Source organism: Ixodes scapularis, unplaced genomic scaffold (genome assembly GCF_016920785.2).
Source record: "Ixodes scapularis isolate PalLabHiFi unplaced genomic scaffold, ASM1692078v2 PGA_scaffold12__126_contigs__length_90152505, whole genome shotgun sequence".
Classification (NCBI taxonomy): domain Eukaryota; kingdom Metazoa; phylum Arthropoda; class Arachnida; order Ixodida; family Ixodidae; genus Ixodes; species Ixodes scapularis.
The window spans coordinates 2834437-2854306 of record NW_024609838.1 but is presented as its reverse complement, the minus strand read 5'-3'; the positions used below and the strand labels follow the sequence as shown (position 1 = coordinate 2854306).

The following is a 19870-nucleotide window of genomic DNA, read 5'->3' as shown; positions in this document are numbered from 1 at the left end:
AATCATCATACTACCGCGAACCTAACATCAGAATGCGAAAGTCGAAACGCTTGGAACTCCATCTACTATTTCCGAATGCATGTAAATGCTATCGTGGCGTAAGTGCGGTCGAAGGACACAAATGCTCATGTAAAGAATAGGAACCGGAAGGTAACTGTCAAACATGCAGAGAGGATCGCATTTTGTGCTGAAAACGTTTTTATGAGGAAAACGGTGTGCGAACGATCCTATCGTACCACGAAGAATATAGAGGGTAGCATCGTGGCTCGGAGAAACAAAAGCTAACAGATGCAGACGACACCCATGGGTTCCGCTCGGGAATTCGATCACAGCGCCAGTCCGCGGTGGTTGTCCTGGCTCTACGCCGTCGCTGCGCGACCCCTGCATGCACACCTCTGGACTCGGACTGAACTATTTTAGAACTTTACTGACGAATCGAACATACACAATGGACGATTGCAAACAGGGCACCTGGCCCCCCGCCAGGTTCCTGCCTGCCAAAAACCATGGAGGAGGAGGAAAAACTTTATTTGACCTTCACGCGCGCGCGTGCTGCGTGTGCTTTCACGCATGGGACACCGGTCGAGACGCCATGATTGCAAACGTGCTGACCAGCGTTTGTCTTTGAAGGGGATTTTTGAAATCGATAAAAAGTATTGGCTTGGCAAGAAGGCGTTATCAGTAAATTCAATACAACGTATCCGTTTTTTTTAACACCTTCTTTTATTTAGAGTGGTCATTTTCTGACGGTGTGTTGACTGTATTTTCAACTGTGGCTGCACTGAAGGAGGTCTCCCTTGGCTATTAGCCCCGTGCGCGACCGAAAGCGTCGCTGTGGTCGGCCTTCCGCGATTGGCCCAAAAGCTGACTATGACGTCGGAAAGGGTATACCATCGACGGAAATAAGAGGAATGAAAGAACTTTCATTTCGACGGTGTTGGCTATGTTGCTTTGAGAGCGCAATGATTTCAGGCTTCCACCATGCTATTTACAAACACCATCGAACTTGCTGTTCGCAAGGTAATGACGTCACAAGGGGGAACCATAGGAGGGCGCCACCAAAACATCTCGCCGCTAATAGCGCTCTCGTCCGCAAGCCATATAGTCTCGTGGCTAATTCAACCCCTCGTCGGAGCAACGCCACAGGTTCCTTTCGGTGGTCACTCGGCCGTTTCGGCCTTTCTTGAAAACGACTGTATACAGAAATCGAGTCTGTATACATGGCTTGCCCGTGACGTGATCGCATCCTGCTGGTGGCCATTTTTTTTTTCTCGTGGCTGGTTTAGACATTTGCGACTGCCTGCGACCCGAGGGGCTAAAGGCCCGTTCACCCATTCTGCGTTTGACTAGGACCGACTTCGACAAGACCGGCTTTTGAGTCTGTTACGACTGGCTGACGGCCGACTGCACTGATTTGGAGCCGGTTGCAAAGGTCGGTTCACACACAATTGCGTCGAGTCCGACCGCGACTACGAAGGTTGCTATGGCAACAGCTGCGTCGGCTCCGACAAAACGGGGTTAAAACCGGATTTGTTGGACCCGACGCTGCTGTTGCCATGGCAACCTTCGCAGTCGGTCGGACTCGACGGAAGTGTGTGAGTCACACCTCAAGTCGTCACAAAAGGCTTAAAACCGGTTTCTAGCGCCTCCTGCCGTTAGCAGTCGCGAGCGCTTCATTCTTGCCCAGGAAAAACAAATTCTGTGGTGCGTAATGTGCGTTGCAGAAGCTATATAGATGCTTTACAGCAGCTGTGCATGGGCGCCGCCATAACCGACCTTCAGTTTTTGTTTCCCCTTATTTTTATCACTTGCCTTCATCATTACTACAGCAGGGCAGGCTATAGCCAATTCAGATTTGACGGTGTCCTTCTCCCCAGCGTTTGCCTTTGTGGAGGCTCGCCAAAGCCCTCTTCAGTGGTTTGGTATCTCGGTAAGACAGAAGAAGGTCGGCAATGGCGGCTGTAATTCGGCGCGTGTGTAAAGCGTCTATACGCGCTCAGCGGCAAGACCACCACAATGGCTGCTTGTGTAACGTCAGTCCGACCCGTTATTCGGCCATTTCTTCCCACCATAGCAAAAGGTACTTATCTGCAGGAGTGACCTCTCTCGGGCGTCGGCGGCCCCCATCACGGTTGTCAACTTAATATTTTTCGGAATGATTACGATGGGTTAGGCATAAAACCGCGGTCAGACTGCCCGTTATACGTCATGCAAAAGACGCGGCGGTCGCCTCAGGCACGATGAGAAAGTTATATCCTGACACGCCTAGCATTTTCAAAGCATGTTCGCTTCAAACACGTGTATGTTTCACACAGTTTTTGCAGGGCCGATCTTACCGGACCGTTACACGGAAAAAGCACGCCGCACACACTGTCTGAAACCTGTTTTTTTTTGTTGTTGTACGAGGTATTAGCAGTTTAGTTACGCGACTTAAAGTCCCTGGATACATCACTCTTCAAGCAACGACGACGAACATAAAAATGACGTAATATATTCCTCCGTTAAAAAAAAAAAAAAAAGTATTATTTAGTTGAGTGGAATACGTTACGCTGCCACTGTTTTCCGAAAACCCGCACAGCCACGCAGTCGACGCTTTAAAAGAACGTCGGTACTGTGGTTACTGAAAGCTTAAAGTGCTCGGGGTTGGTCAAGTCCCGCGTCTTATTATCGCGCAGCAGCCAATGGCGTCGTGGCCTTAACAGATAAGACAGCCAAACAACGAATCAAAAATCAAGAACCGTGAACATGCATAATCCACTTCCTGCGTGACATAAGATTTCAAAACTAGACATAAAATTTCCAATGAAACAAATGGGACTTATTCCAGCTAGAGTGCCTTCATACACAGGCTCGCTTTTGCTGGAGTGGTGACATCTCAGCCATTGTTTCGCCCAATCGTTTTTTTTTATTCATTTTGAAGTGCGTGCAATCCGGTGTCACTCAGCTCGAGCGCGTAGCTTTGGCTGATGCATAGACACCATTTTCCCGCCCAAGTCACGCACCGAGTGCGCGACAGCGTCACGCGCTGGCACCTTCAGGGAAACAATGGATGTCTTCACCCTGAGACAGACAGACATTTAGGCACCCTAATTCCAGCCGACGGCATACGAACCTCTCGCTCCCTTTGAGGGCTTTGTCGGCCGTCATTTTTTGATTACAGATCTCTGATAATAGCTTATAAGATTTCAACGAACCAGATAACGGCAACATTGCATACTGTTTTCGCGGACACACGGTATTTTGTTTACGTTTCCGAGGAACCGTTACAAGTCGTCATCATCATTATCGTCATTTCTTTTCCTCGAAGGCCCCCCAAGGGGTATTACACAAAAGGGAGAGGAGATATACCTATACGTATACTACATAAACTCAAATTCGACAAGTCTCCCAAAGGAGACGTCTCAACTTCGCTATAATGATTTGATTTTGTTGCTTCTTGTTTTTACGTTCTACGTTTCTCGGTATTCTCAGACTGGAAGCGTTTCTCAAGCTGCGAGGGACTTAATATGCATTGTTACGATACCCCACTTCTCTCTGTAACGCGTTCGGGCCCTGAGAGGAAAATAAAAATAACTTAATCGATATTCTGTTTGTCTCGACGCGTTTCTTCCGTTTTTGTAACCTCTTAACAATGCACACGCAGGGAATAGATTTGAAGGTAGGAGACTACGACACTTGCGACATCGACCCCGGAGCACATCAGAGCGCTCCGGAGTGCCCCGGGTTGCACCGGACGCGTATTCGAAAAAGCTTGCGGAGCAATTCGGGTAGCAGTCCAATTTCGGCATTCTGTCTTGTCCGTTTTCATGAACATCAGATTGCAATTTTTACGGAGGGGACGAGATATAAGATGGCCTGGCTCGAGGCTTAGGCAAAGATGGATGGATGCTAATGCCCTTTGTAACGGGCGGCAGCTTGTGCCACCTAGCCTCAGTAATCCACACGCTAGCCTTTAGCCTGCTCATATTTTCTTAGGCTTGTCGAGCAAGCAAAATCTGAGAGCCGGCTGAAGAACAGAGCGGGAATCGCTAAAGTGTGTTTACCTAGGACCCTCCCCCCCCCCCCCCCCCCCCCCTTTTCTCTCGCTCGACCCCGTAAACCAGCTGATGTGGCGCTCAGGAAAGAGGGCCAATCAGGTTGACGAAATGGAACTGTTTTGACTTCTTCGCAAGCTTTTTCGAATGTGCGCCCCGGACCCGAACTCTGGGCTCAAATCCCTGAGCCCCGCTGAATGCTTCCCTAAACAATAACATCGACATCATTTCAGTCAGCATGAGAGGTTTGCGTAAAAAGCTAACTAAAATACGATGAATGAATTAGCAAAAATAAGTTTATTTTGTATTACGTGCTTGTACAGGTTTATGTTGTATATGTTATATATATGAAACTACAAAGCAGCAAGGTGCTTCATCAAGCTGGTAAACCGCTTCTTTTCCCCCTTGCTTCCTCATTCATGTAGCGGAATGGAAAATAAAGTTGTTCAAACCACCCCCCCCCCTCTATTTTTTTTTTCTTCTGTCCTCTCTCTCTCTCTCTGCACAAACGAGGCGATGTGACGTCCATGAAAACGCACCAACCGTAGTGCCGAAATTGGTCGGTTGTCTTCCCCCACAAGCGTTTCCGAATCCGCGGCCCGGACCCGACCCCTGGACCCGAGCTCCGGAACCCCGCGCGACGGTCACGCAGCGGATCGAGACTCCGCTCCCGCCGCTGGCTCGTCCTCCCCGACCGCGGGCCCATCGTCCGGTGCGGAGAAGACCGCGGGTCGCCGCTAATTGTGGAGTTAATGGGGAGGCCGGCCGGGCCCCAAATCAATGGCTCCACTGCCCGGCCTCCGCCACCGCGAAACGAGCTGCTCTTCGGGTCATCTGGAGCGGAGGGATACACAAAACAAGAAAGAAAGAGTGCGCTACTAGGGTGCGCGTGCCACGGGGTGTGCCTGCGCGCGCGCGCGCGGAGGGAACCGACCAATCAGTGTGCAGGGTGGCACTTTGGGGCGGGACAAACCGGTTACGCTCCGCCCCTGCGTTTCGAACGCGGCCGCACTCTGCGCTGACGCGCGGGACGCCGAGGACAGCGCCGCATGGACACACCGTCGGGTTTAGTGGGCCCCATGGCACTCAAGTTCGCCCAGGTAAGTTCCGGACGGCCTTTTCTTTTGCCTTGCCGCTCACGGTGTAGTTGGAGCCGGTAGTCACCGGAGTTAGGCCCGAGTGCTGGTGTGGGTGGCCTGGTAGTGTCCGCGGGACACCGGAGGATTTTCTTTTTTTCGTTGGCTGCCATCGATCCGTCGTTGCCGGGCTTCGCGCCGGCCGTCCCGACTTGTCCCTGGCGGTTGTGGTCCCAGTTGAGGATCGGAGGAGCCATCACGGAGCTTTTTCTTGAGTTCTGGAATGCGTTGTGATCGGTTGCGGGCTTCGGTTGTGCGCGTCTGTTTCGTGCTCCGACTGGGTGCTGTGTCGTCCGGATCGTCTGCAAGACTCCGTGCGCCTCTGCTATGAGCTACAAGTTCACCTGTGGCAAGGTATTTGTAATTTTGTGACCTCTCAGTTCGTTCGAGATTGGCTGCAAGTTGGACTGCGTTCTTTATGCCTTGTTTGGGGGACCAACGCCTCGGTTGATATGTTATGAGTTGCGTTTGTCGTCTACAAAGTACGACACCAACCACGAGATCCTGTTCATCTGCTGTAAGATACAAGTTCTGCTGAACTAACGCATTGATCAATTGACGAACTCGGACTTCAACCGAGATTGTCGGCAAGTTTGTCTGCAATCCTTTTGACTTGTTTAGAGGACCAGTGTCCCAGCGTATCTCTTATAAGCTCCGTTTGTGGTCTGCAGACTTTGCATCATTTACGAGATTCGGTTCGTTTGCTAAGAGCTACAAGTTCTACTGTACTAACTTCTAATGTATTTATCACTCTACATACATCTGCGTTTTTTTTTTTTATTGAGTTGACGTATGTCCGAGTTTATCCAATATTAATTTCGCCCGTGGTCTACTGACGCCGACATCGCCTGCAAGACTTTGTTTATCTGCTTATGAGCTACAAGTTCGTCTGCGTTACGGCATTCATATCCTACCAACTTTCAGTTCGTCGCAGATTGGCTGAAGTCGATATGCATTCCGTCTGCCCTATAAACGCACGGATGTCCGAATCCCTCTGGAGTTACGTCTGCTGTCTACAAACGTCGACATCGTCTGCAAGTCTGTTCATCCTCTGTGAGCTGCAAGATTGGATATTTGTATTTTTATTTTATTATCACTGAATTTGTCCAAGATTGCCTGCAAGTTCGTCTGCACCCGGTATGTCTTAATTAGCGCCCAAGTGTCTGCGTCCTCCTGCTATGAGTTCCGTTTGTAGTCTATAGACTTGAACATCATCGGCAAGGCTCGCTGTTCATCTGCTCTGAGCTATAAGTGACAACTTATGTCAGGATATTACTCATTTTACGAACTCTAAACTGGTCTGTGATTGGTTGGACGTTTGCACTCTTCCAATGCCTGCTACTTGATTTGAGTTCCGTTTGTGGTCTATAGACCTGAACATAATCGACAAGGCTCGCTGCTCATCTGCTGAGCTATAAGTGACAACTTCTGTCAGAATATTATTCATTCTATGAACTCTGAACTGGTCCGGGATCGGCTGCAACTTCGTCTGTACTCTTCCAATGACTGCTATTTGATTTGGGCTCCGTTTGTGGTCTATAAACTTGAACATCATCCGCTATAACCTAGCTGTTGTTCCGCTTCGAGTTATATAAGTGACAACTTGTGTCAGGATATTACTCGTTGTACGAACTCTGGATGCGTCCGGAATCGGCTCCTCTACACACCCTTCCAGCGCCCGCGTCCTAATATTACGAGTTCCGTTTGTGGTCTATAAACTTGAACACAATCGCCGATGCTCGATGTCTATTCGGCACCGTCTGCTATATGCTCCTGCAAGATTTGCTCGTCTGTTATAGCCGCCTCGTTTATGGACTCTATACAAATTTGGGCATCGTCTGTTCTTGTCGTGAACACAGTCATCATCCGAGCGGTCAGGGATCACACAAGATCTTTCAGCTCTCTCTGTGCGACGATTATCCAGTGAGCTTTAACTGCGCCCGGCGTGAATTAGCAAAACCCATCCACTTCAGGCCGTGTTCACGAGTTGCGGGGGTTATTATTTCTCGCCCGATGCGAACTTCTCCCGTCCATACTTATCTTAATTCGTGTGCCATTAATGCTTTGAAAATAATTTGTCTTTTTCTCAGCGTCGTTGTCTGAAATGACGCTGAATGTAGACGTTTTACGTTGTTTACATTCGCTTACTACATATAATCCGCCATAGTTGCTCTGCAAGGATGCTCGGTTGGCCTTATATGTGTGTGCTCATTTCGTCTGCTCTGCTACAAACCTCAGTATATTTCCACCTTCTTCCCATGTTTCGTGAGTGCGACATTATATGTCTATATTACGAGTCCTGTACTTTTCGTTTCCGCCGTTTTAGTCTTTGTGATCATGAACTCTGATTTTGTCATCGTCAACCATCGCTTGACCGCGTTCGTAATTAGTTAATTTTTTTTTTGTGCCGAAGAGCAGCCAAGTTATAGTATTGGTCCCGATTTGTGTCATTATTCGATACTATATGCACAAAATAAAAACTGTATTAACAAAAAAACTGGAATGTGCAGAATTACTTCATCAGGTTCTGATGTAAACATCAGAACAAGATGAAGTAATTCTGCACATTCCAGACGATACACCGGGTTATAACTTGTAACTTCTCCACTCATTAACGTGGAAATTGTTGTTTCATCTTAACGCAATCAATCCGGAATCCAATAGATGGCCTCAGTATACTGCAGCAAAAAAAAGTATTGTAAACATTAAAGAAAGTATATGAACGAAGTGCACCTCAAATTTTTGTTTGGTTAGTTATTCCTAGGGAGTGCCAAGCGACAGAACAAAATTCAGCATTGGTATCAATTAAATTAGTTAGTGATATCATCAAAACACGGGTACCTTCAGAAGTTTCTCGTAATTTATGCTACGATCACAAGCACACGATATGAGACAATAACTACGTTCACCAACATGCCCGTTAAACGGTAGGTACGAAGCAACGTAAAACAATATGGGATCAAGTGTTGAACAGTGGGGAACTTCAGAGTCAGCGCAACACCTTGTAAAAGAACACCGCTTCACAACTTCGATTGGCTGGCATACAATGGCAGCAAACCGCAGTAGTATTTGTAGATTTAAGATCCTCAACCTTGCGCATCGTACTTACAATGGAAGGTTAGAAAGAAATGTGAGGAAACTACCAATATTCTAATTAATAACCACTACCGTAATATCATAAGCGAGCGCCCAATCAAAATATGGAGATAATCACATAAAACTGGGGGAGGGGCGCTTGTTAGGTCAACATTATGCAATGACGTGTCCTTTTGCGTAATTTCCGAACAGAAAATTGAGGGGTGGGCGAATGTTGTGGGGTGGGCGGAGGTTCGGTATCTCACGATGCGTGTCAGATAGAACGGATAAAAGTTGCAAAACTGGGTTTCTCCCAGGTGCACTTTTTTTCTTTGCAATAATTTTTTTTTAGACGTAGAGTGGTAATGTATGTTAAATCAATTTTCATATTGAAAAAAAAAAAACTGATATCGAAGTTGACGGCGGTGAGGAAATACATATTGCGCGAGAATGGCGTGCTTATAATCATATGACTGCCGTTGAAAACAAATTAAACATTGAAATAAAAGAGTATTGGTTCTATGCAGTTTGCGCAAAGAAAAAATAAATACTAGTTTTCACGTTTACCACACTAAAAAATTACACGCACTTCTTTGAGGTCTTGTGTCTACGCAGAAATCACAACACGAGGCAGTAAGAAACGAAATATCGTCAGCTCGCCCTTTAGGCTTAGCGCTTTCAACAGATGTAAAGAAAGGGTTTGATTTCGAGAACGCAACGCATGTCGGCCAAAGTCGTACATAAAACTAAAGACGTAAAAACAAGCTTCCATTCCCGGTGTGCGTTTGTCCCACAAAACGCGAAAGTCTACAGTCAGTGTATTTTGCTATTTATTTGATCTAACGGAAAACAGTGGGAAATTTTCGACCGGGGCAAACGCACGAAGACGTTTCAGCAAAAATACTTTTCACGTCGTTACTCTACGCAACAAGTGTCGAACTTTCCTTACGGAAAAAACCGTGTGTAGAGATTTTCGCGTGATTGTATGCGCACACTGTGTGTACTCAAATCGAACAAGGCTATTTTTGCGAACACCTTCGTGCAATGTGCGCGAGGTTCCTACAAACGTAACGTGAGCCGTATATTTTGGCCCTCTGTGTAATATTTTAGACTACTGTGCGATAAAAGATAGAAGAAGAAAAGACAACACGCAAAACACCAAAATCTTTTGAACTTCGTTTCGTGCCACGTACGTCCCATTCGCCAACAGCCCAGCCAAAGCTCAACGTGCGTGCTGGTCCAATCAACTGTCTCCTCTCACACCACGTGACTTCGCTATGTGCACGTTCACGTGATGCAAGAGTTCATTGGACGAGAGAGGGCACCTTCGCTTTCGAGTTCGCACTTCCTTCCGAGTAACGGCCAGCCAGACAAACTCAACGAAAGAGCAACGATCTCTCACCAAACCCCACAACAACAAAAGTGGAAAGGGTGACACGAGAAAGGGGAACTTTAGTACAGAAACGACTCGGCCTGTCTTCAAAGAGACAGGATCATCAGTAGCATGCAGCAGGGCAATGCGACGATCTTTCTCTTCACGAAGTCCACGGACGGCATACCGCCTTCTGCAGGGGAGAATGAGCTCTTGCAGTGGTGGAGGACACAGTCACCAGTTAGGCAGGGTAAGCGATGGAGGCATCAACGCCGCTAAAGTTACTTTAGCTACCGCCAGCCTTTTGGCCGATACGACGCGGCGAGAGGGGCGGTGGGTCGGTCGGCGCCCCCGGGGTGCTTTGGGGGTGTCCTTGCACGCACTAATTGGGCCCCGTGCTCGCAAAGGGTGCCGCTGATGAGGCACGTCGTTGTGGAGACACCCCGAGGACCTTTCTGCTCGTTGTCGTGAGCGAAGCGAGTTTTAGGGAGGGGGGGATTTGGAGATCGTTGCGGTTTTTGGGGAAGCCAGCCGTGGCGCCTTGAAAATCTTGGAGACGCGGGAACGAAGTAGTTTTTGTCGGTCGCTCGCATCTGGGCTTCTTGCTTATAGTGTACTTTTATATGGTTTCTGTTTGTTGTTGTTGGTTTTTTTTTTTTTTTTTTTTGGAAGGGGGGGGGGGTAGTTAGAAGTCGGAATTCTTCCCCATCTTTGTTCAGTTTGGGAAGTTGTCTAAGGGCTATCGCAGGCTTTCCGACGGGCAAGCTCTTGTGCACTCTGACCTGTCTTCGTCCTAATAACTTCTTGTATCGTTTTCTTTTTTTTTTTTCTTTTGCATGCAAGAGAACAAGAAGGGACAGTTTGGGAATTGGGGAAAACTGGTTTTAGTCGAAGTAGAAGGAGAAAGAAACGGTGGGCGGCATATTTGAGTCTTTTGTCGGTGGGTGTCTCTCTTTAGCCGCCAAAGATGCTTCTCGCTTTTGTTGGTGGCCGTGGCTATTCCCGTTTATGACCGACGTTTTTTTTGTATTTTGTTTCCCTTTCCGATTATCTGGAGGACTATTAAACGAAGCATCCCCCCGCCCCCCTTTTTCAGGGCGACGGGGACAGTGCAGGGGTGGGCTTCCTCCAAAGGGTGATTACGCGACAGACTTTTATGACCTTTGCGGGTTCAAGGGCGCGGCTCATTGGTTGTGAGACGGCCGAGAAGGAAAAACACTTCGATTTGGGCACGCGCTTGAACAACGTTGTTATTGTCCAGACCGGTTAGAACGAAGTCAACGGGAATCGGAAAACGGTTCGCCATATCCGCTATTTCGTTATAACCGACTTCGGTGATAACGAAGTGCGAAAGGGAATGAGAAATCGTGCTCGCTTTGCTGTAGCCGCTATTACGTTATAACCGACAAGTGTCGACGGCGGACTTTCGATAACTGCCGCGCTGTCATACATTGCTCGTACAAAGACGCGGTGGCAAAACTGTCTCCAGACACGACTCATCGAACGTCTTTGCTTCATACATTTATTCATGTTTTTTTTAAACGTGTCCGCAGCCAGTGCTTTTCTTTTTTTTGGTGCGTGAGCCCAATGCCAGGGTGACGTCCGTACGAGAAAGAAACGCGCCTCAGACAGTTTTAGGGAACCCGTTTTCTTACAGGTCCGATACGGTATATACGATACGCCCTCCGGTACGAAACTGCGCATGCGCTATACCGCAGAAGACTTGCACCTGCGCAGTACGTACCGGAGGGACCATCGTATACCGTGTTGGATGTACAAAAACGGTTACCTAAAACTCTCTACTGTCTGCAGACTGTTTTTTGTACGATGTGCATTAGCGATACCACCGCGGAAGATTGATCGCGTTGCTTGAATCTGATCATGGGGTGTTTTGGGAAAAGTCCCACTCGCGAATATCAACACCGGTTATTTTTATCTTTTTGTATTTTATCTACCGAAAAAACACACACACAGACTAGATGAGCGTTCTGGTTACCCGAACAGTCGCCGGCATTATATACCGCTTCTCTGTATATATACATGTGTTCCTCGGTGGTCGCTTCTTCGTAATCGAGGGTTTTCGTTGCATTAGTCAATTCGTTGTATAGCGCATGCGCTGTACTCGCGTATACGTTGTATTTGCACATTCGTTGTATGCGCTCTAAGAAATCTAGAACGTCTGCGCTTTCGCAAAGCACGTGTTTAAACCTAAAAAGAAGAAAGAAAAAACATTATTCGCGTTGTGGCACTCAGCGTGTTGTTTGACAACGGCCAGAGTACCCAAAGAGCAAATTGTTCTTTTTTGGGTGTGGACATAGGATCTGCCCCTGTGTTTCGCCTCTTCCGCAAAACGCAGTGATTCTCTCTATCAAGTGCTTTGCGAAAAAGCAGACGCTAAGATTTTTTTAGTGTGCAGCCTATTCGTTGTATTCACTCGTTTACTGTAGCGTGTTCATTGCATTCGTGCATTAGTTGTAGCGTATATAGATTTTATTCGTCCATTAATTACGGTGTACCCGCTTTATTCGCGCATTATTTGTTGCGTATTCGTTCATGAATTGTAGTGTATTCGCTGTACTTGCACATTCGTTGTATAGCATATTCGTTCTATTCGTAGATTCGCTGTAGCGTGTTCGTCGTAGCCTATTTATTGATAGCGCAACAGCCCGATTGTTAAGGCACAGCGTATCCATGGCATTCATACGTTCGTCGAAGCCTTTGTATTCTTACATTCGTCGTATTCGAACCGTCTCCCAACCTTGTTGGTGGTCTAGTCGTTCCCGTGTGACAAGGCCCTAATCTCGGTGTTTTCTGTTGCTTTTGGTTTACGGTCTTTAGCCTAGTCGGAGACAAACAACCAACAAATCGCTTTGCTTATGGTTTTTTTTTTTTCTCTCTTTAACTTTACTTTTGCACATAAAACGAATCGACGTTGCTTGTTGGCGCTGCTTTCCAGCCGTATTCTTGGAGGCTGTGTTGAAGTGTTCGGCCGAGGTGCTCGACGCGGGAATGTGCGTGCGCTGTCGGCCCCTCAAGATGGATCAGATGGGCGAGCTAACACTGTGATCGAGAGGAAGAGGGTGTTTTTTTGTTTATTTCCTCCCCCACACTCGTATCGTATTGTCTCCCTAGGGTAATTGGCATTCCGAGGCAATGCTGTAGATACGGGAAAGCTGCGACCATAAAGCGTGAGACACTTTTCCCAAGGGCGCCGCCATCTTTAAAACTCGTCGCTTCCAGTAGATATATGGCCGAAAACATTGTTTTGCCACCGCCACGCCAATGTAAAAGTAACCGTCACCCGTTCTCGTTTCACTCCCCCCCCCCCCCCCTTCTATTTTTTTTCTTTTTTTGGTTACTATTTGGTTACTATTGCCAGGTTGAAACGTTTTATTATTTTTTTGTCGACCTTACCGGATATGTCTACATGGGTGGCAGGGACGAGAGCAAACGAAAATGGTCTATACTCTCGCAAACCACACGTCGCGCGATATTAGAGACTTTTCGCAGATCGCGTGAAAGAGTTTTTGCGTTTCCACAGGCGACGTGCGCGGCCAAAACAGTCGCTGTAATTACGGCCTTCCGCGATTGTTCAAACGATAATTATTCCGCCTCGATGGGTATACGATCCCTTCCACTTGAAATAATGGAAAATAAGAGCAATTTCAGACCCTCAACTTCGACGGTGCTGGGACGCGACGGCTCCAAGCTTCCACCGTGCTTTCACACAAACACACACACACACATGCGCGCGCGCACACAGATATCCTGCCAAAAGTAAATGGCAGGATGAGAACAGGAGGGCGTCTCTTTCGGAGGACCAGCCTTTACCGCGCGCTTGTTGCCTTCCGTCGTGCTTCGGCGGCGCGTGCACGCTCGAGGCTCACGAGACGCCGAAGCACCATCGAAGGAGGGAAGGTGTCGCTGGAGGAGGGGCAACGGAAAGACCTCCCTGCCGTTCTAGCCCTGTCGACTGTAGTTAGGGCTCACTTCGAGTATACGCACGGAGCGCGCTTGCCCGCAGGGTGCTCTCGATCTGCTGCGTATACCCCAGGCGGCACAGACACGTTGTAAAGACGTCGAAGGAAGGTCGATGACGTCAGGAATCACATGTCGAAAGAACGTCGAGAGTCTGAACGTCAGGTCCCTTCGACGTAATATGGAAAGGCTAATGTCTGGAAAAAGTCGTGGATTTTACGTCGGCATAACGTCCCACTTAACGAACTTAGAACGTCGAGTGCACTTCTGAATTGAACGGGAAGTCAAGTGATAACGTTATATCAACATTGACACAATGTCCCATTTAACGACCTTAAAACGTCGAGTATACGTCTAAACTGAACGGCATGTCAATTGAGAAGGTCATATTAACGATGTAATAACGTCCCATTTAACGACATAAAATGTCGAGCGCACGTCTGTGATAAAATTATGTCAACTTTGATATAACGTCCCATTTAACAATCATAAAACGTCGAGCATACGTCGAGACTGAACGATGTCAGTTGATAACGGCCTCGACCTGGGTGTAATTCGGAGTCACCTTAAACAACGTCCTCAAGTGCCCAAGGACTTTTCATATCACTTTTAAGATTTCTCGTTAATGACAGCGTTTTCGGTACTGTGCATGCTGTCCACCCTTCAACCTGGTTAAGCTGCAGAAATCTCTTACATTATTATCATTCTCTTACATTATTATTATTCTCTTACAGCTTCAAAGACGTTGATATTAAGTTAGAAACCCTAAAAATGCTATAAACAGCCCCGCTGATTGAACTAAATCCTGTTTTGTTGTGAATTTTCGGGTTTTTAAGCAATTCCTGTTGAAACAACAATCACGAGAATGATAATATTGTAAAAGATTTCTGCAGCTCAGGCCAGGTTGAAAGGTAGATTGCATACACAGATATCAGAAATGCTGACATTAACGAGAAATTTTAAAAGTAATATGACAGCACCTTGAAATCAATAAGCCGCTTGTTCAGGGTGATCAAGGTGTTCGCTCAGACATTGTTGGGACATTTCGCGCTCAACGTTTGAAGAACTTCCCGAAAAAACGTAGAACTGACGTTGAATAATGTGGATGAAGTCAAGGTGTTGCTCAGGACATAGTTGGGACGTCTCGTGCTCCACGTTCAAAGAACTTCCCGGAGAAAACGTAGAACTGGCGTCTAATATTGCCAATGACGTCAAGGTGTTGCTCAGACATTGTTGGGACGTTTCGCGCTCAACGTTCGATGAACCACTCGGAAAAACGTAGAGCTGACAGCGAATGATGTTGAAGACGTCAAGCTGTTGCTCAGGACATTGTTAGGATATCTCGTGCGCGACGTTCAAATAACTTCCTAGATAAAACGTAGAACTGACGTCGATTAATTTTGAAGACGTCAAGGTGTTGCTCAGGACATTGTTATGACGTCTCGTGCTCGTCGTTCAGAAATCTTCTTATACAAGACGTCAAACAGACGTCGATTACTGTTGAAGACGTTGAGGTGAGGCTTAGGACGTTTTCACTACGTCGCGTGTTTGACGCTATCGGAATCTCTCATATAGACGTATCAATGTCGTCAATAAAAAGTATATTAAGGACTTCGACGTCGCCCAACGTCTAGGACCTTATTTCGACGTCATCTCGGCGTCTTGTGCTTCCTGGGACGCGATCTAACAAACGTCCCGATTTAACGCACCAAACGTGAGAAACATATACGGACCGATATATGTTACTTGTGTAACCGGAAACACCTTAACGCGATTGCACGATGAATTTTGTATGACGGCTGTTCACAAATATTGTACGAAATGAGAACGCTGGGAAAGACTGAAGCCAAACAAACGGCTTCTATCATTTGAGTGGGACGCGAGCGCAACCGTATTATTTCGTCGAAATGACATCGCGCCCCGAGTGAGAACCGGTATAGGAGTTTGTGTGGCGAAGAGATATTTAAGTTGCACCGTTTTATGATTCTTACCCGTGACGTTACGAGCAGTTTTCGTCTCAATACAGCGCAGACAGACCTTTTTTTTTTTTTCCCCACCAAGTTTTTTTTTTATTATTATTATTAGTTTGCAGCGATTTCGTTTTTCGAATTTCAGTGCTCCAGTTTTTTTTGTTTTTTTTTCGAATGAAAGGTTTTCCACGATCCCCGGTGGACGTGAATCTTATGAATTCCAGTTTAAGCCGTCGCACAGCGCAATGCAAAAAGAAAAAAAAAATCTTTAGTTGTCAGCATGGACAACAACCTAGGCTGCACGAACATTACGAAAAAGCAAGTGCCAAGCAGCATGTTAACCCTGGCGCCCCACTATGTAGCTGATAATTGCATTTCAATTCAGTTTTAATAGCAATCACGGAGTCATTTTGACGAATAGGCGGGTTATGTATACGATCAACTATATTAGGTCCCACTGAAGCGATCTTAGTACATTCTTTTGGTTGAAATGTGAGCCTAGTTGCCTAGGTGTACTGCAGAATAAAAGCATTTTACCGAAAGTGAGATACCAAATGATTCCGCCGGCAGGACGGAGACGAACGCGAAAAAACTAGAGAGGCAGTCTCTATCGGAGATTCAGGCAGACTTGCTCTGCATCGAACTCGACTTCGAACCCTGAACTGGGAAGACATTGAGTAAATTATGGGCCAATAATATTTCGTGGCCGGACAACCTAAAAGAACAAAAAAAAAAATGTAGACATATTCCTGCAGCTGGCGACGTGGGCATCGTATACATTTTGGAGGCGCGAGAAATCGTAATGTCGTGACAGCTTCTAACTTTGCGTAAGGTGTCTTCCACTTCTTGATAGCAGGCAATTGCCCTCATTAATTGTATGCAGCAATCTGATTTTTTTTTTTTCGAAATCAGGTAATTGCGTAATGTTTTTATCCTTGTGTTTGCATCCTTCGGTGTGCTCGAGTGGCTTTTTTTTTTTTTTTTTTTTTTTGGCGAGAAGCAGGAATAGGCAGCGACCGGCGTGGATGCCTGAATATTATGGCTAATCGGTCACAACTGGACTCAGAAAACATCTGCTATCGAACCTTCTCATTCACTTGACTGCAACAATGCTGCTCCGTCCAGTGAAACACAAAGTCTGTCGCCCTCGATCCGCTGTTCTAGATCCATATGAGCAAACCACTTATCAGTTAGCAAGTAGTCATCCCTTTGAATGTGATTCGAAACAGACGAGAACTCAAAACCTCCACAATGTTGAATTAACCTGAGACTGGGGTAGAGAAGAAACTCAAAACGTAGAAGGGATAGAAAATAGAGACGTCTCTATTTTCTATTTTCTGACCCTTCTACTTTTTGAGTTTCTTCTCTACCCCAGTCTCAGGTTAATTCAACATGGTTAATATTCACCAGCTCGCCTGCACTCTTACGATTTTTTCTCAAAAAACCTTCTTTCGTGATTCCTCCCTTTCTCGAAAACATGCGTTGTGGAGTAAACGGGCTTTCAAACAGGTGATGGAAGAAAACAATCTACTCAGGCAAACTTCCACACTAATGAACACTCAGGCAAACTTAGAAATATTCGAACTTTTGTGAATTTCCATCGTTCGGCAGCGCGCCGACCACACGCGTGTTCGCAAAAGCCGCCAGAGATGCGGAGAGATGCAAAGCGACCTGCTCCAGCTGGTTCCCGATTTTCCCGCTAGGTGCCGTCCGTCTTGCTGGAGTCGCGAATAGTCCCCAGGAGAAAATTTCTGTTCAAAACAAATATTTTATTTAAAAAGTCCGTACCTGGTCATAGTCTGCGCGGAAATGATTATCATATAGAACACACCTGGACGTCATACAAAAGTTCACACTGTCTGCTGGTAATAATTCGAAGCACGTACTAATGCACGAAGCAGAACGATCTTGGAACATGCGTGAGACGTCTCCGCAGATACCTTCTGCCATCCTGTCTGCGGCGACCCCAGGTTGTCGTTGTTTTGTTTGGATAATGTACGAGCCGTGTGGGTGCGGCTTTAGGGTGACCTGCCACTCATTGTATATAGCACATGTGTGCCGTATCCGTTCCTATTCTATGTCCACGATTTCCTGAGCCATAGCCTCCTGTATACTAACGAAGCCTGACAGATCGCCAGGGGAAGCGGCCGCCGAAACAGAAAAGGTGGAGCGGCAGACAACGGATGAGAGGAGAGCCACGTGACTGGCGCCCCGCTGCGGCGAAACGCCGAAACACACTTCTCCCGAGCGAACAAGTGTGTTTTTCGGGTCCTCGCGGCTGCAAAAGCTGTGCGCTGACGTCCAGATTCCCCTAGAAATGGGTCTTTGATGCGCTGTGCGCGCGAGCAGATCCTGGCGCTCCGAATCTGCGACCGGGCACAATGGCTCCGTCGTCAAACTGCAAGGGTTTGTAAGTGTAGAGGAGGTTATGCTGAGCGTTATTTTCTTCTGTTTTTTTTTTTTTTTTTTTTTTTTTTTTGTCTGACGTCTATTAAGTCGCCCAACCAATATACTATACTACCTCACCCGCAAGAGGATGTGACGTCGCCACCTTTTTAAGACAGACGCGTATGCACGTTAAACGCACCATATAGGTGAGACTGCATAATAATAAAAAGGCGTTGAAAATGGAGGCGTCCTTTTCAAACGAGTCAGAGTCTCTTCACTTCGGTTGTTGGCAACTGCGCGCGCAGGAAGTAGATAGCTAGGTGGCGCAAGCTACCGCCTGTTACAAAGGGGGCCATTAACATCCATCCATCCAGATTCGTCCTACGTGATGCCGCCGCGCATGCGCAGTGTCAAAAGCTTAACCACCGCAATGGCGTGACGTCAGAAACGCGTTCTGTGACGATAAAGTCCAAGCTTTGCACGCACGCTCTCCACTGCCTTTTTTAGAATGCCACAGAAAGTTGAGTATAGAACGAATAGATCGATCTCACAGCCAGTGACATCACGCCACCGTTGCCGCTATGCATAATGGGATCTGTAGACTTTCTATACGCGCGACAACCCCGCAGGGAGCGGAACGATAATGACCCTTTTACCGAATTCCCCAAGCATCGAAACGAACGCTGGGAACGTAGGTACAAGCGCTGCGTGTGATGGCGTCTTCCGCTCTAACTGTTAGAACGCGAAAACCTAGAGAAAAAAATGGCGCTTCACACGAGGGTTGCACGGATATTTTATTTTGGTTATTTACTTTGAATCTTCTTCTTATAGGGAAGGCGGGCACGTGCAGCGCGTGCACCTACGTTCCCAACATTCTCTTGGATGCTTGGGTGATTTAGCAAAAGGTCTGTAAGACGTATTAACCCTCGCACGAGGATGAAAGTATACATACAATCACTTTCTGAAGCAGTCGTGTGAAATGAACTATATACAGGCTAGAAATAATTAGACGTATCTGGCACGTTTTAAATACAATAAAAATAGTTTTTGTAAATTTGGGCTAAATATTTCATAGATAATTAAGAAAATAACGGTGTTCCAGGTGGATTAAAACTAATAACAATAATGCTTTTTTTGCGTTAGTGCAAGATAAGACGCGTTGTTGCTGTTTCGTACTACAAACCCGCCTTAAAGAAAGATAAAAAAGAATAAAAGAAAAAAGGGGGAGGGGGTAGGAGAGGTCATTTGTGTCGCGTCATCTGGGAGAGGGAGCAATCACCCACCGCAGGAGGATATATAAACGATGACCATCACTGCGAGGGTCTCCCTGCTGCTTCTGACAGTGGCAAACGACCCTCCAAACGTTGCCCGCTCGTTGTTGTTTGTAAGACGAGCATACGAACTCTCTTGTCGTTTCTTTGTCCTTTATACATATATATGTCAATAACATGGACAATACACGATTTTTACGTTCGCGCGAATGTCAAAACTTCTTTAATCACGGGCCTCTATCAGACCGTTCGTACTGGCACACAAAAGACTCGGTGTTCGCTCCAGTCACGATGAAAAAGAATCATCCTATGACGTGCCACGAGCATAATTCGAAGCACGTCTGCTTTGTACATACTTGGAACATATATACTACGGACAGTGTTTGCATACCCAGTAGGACACGATGACATATGTCATCTTGTCATAGTATGACAAGTATGTCATCTGTCACAGTCGTATGTCGTAGCATGACGTACAAGGAAGAAACCCACCTCAGCCAGTGTTTGCGGACTGTCTTTCGTATGATGGTATTAACAGTCTGACAGCGACTTTAAGTTGTTTGCGCGCTAAAAATGCAAATCAGCAAAAGATATTACAAAAGAATAACGAGCGGCGATTTTTGATTTTTCAGGTACTATAATGCAT

The 19870-nt window shown here is 46.7% G+C and overlaps 1 protein-coding gene across 1 annotated transcript in view; it reads left to right on the top strand.

Annotated features, from left to right (window-relative positions):
- The first annotated feature begins 5113 nt into the window (after window positions 1-5113).
- Window positions 5114-19870, top strand: part of LOC121048491 — a 58443-nt gene continuing 43686 nt past the window's right edge. The window contains exon 1 of the mRNA XM_040504899.1: window positions 5114-5134. Within this exon, the coding sequence (XP_040360833.1) occupies window positions 5114-5134 (21 nt within the window). The remainder of the gene's footprint in view (window positions 5135-19870) is intronic.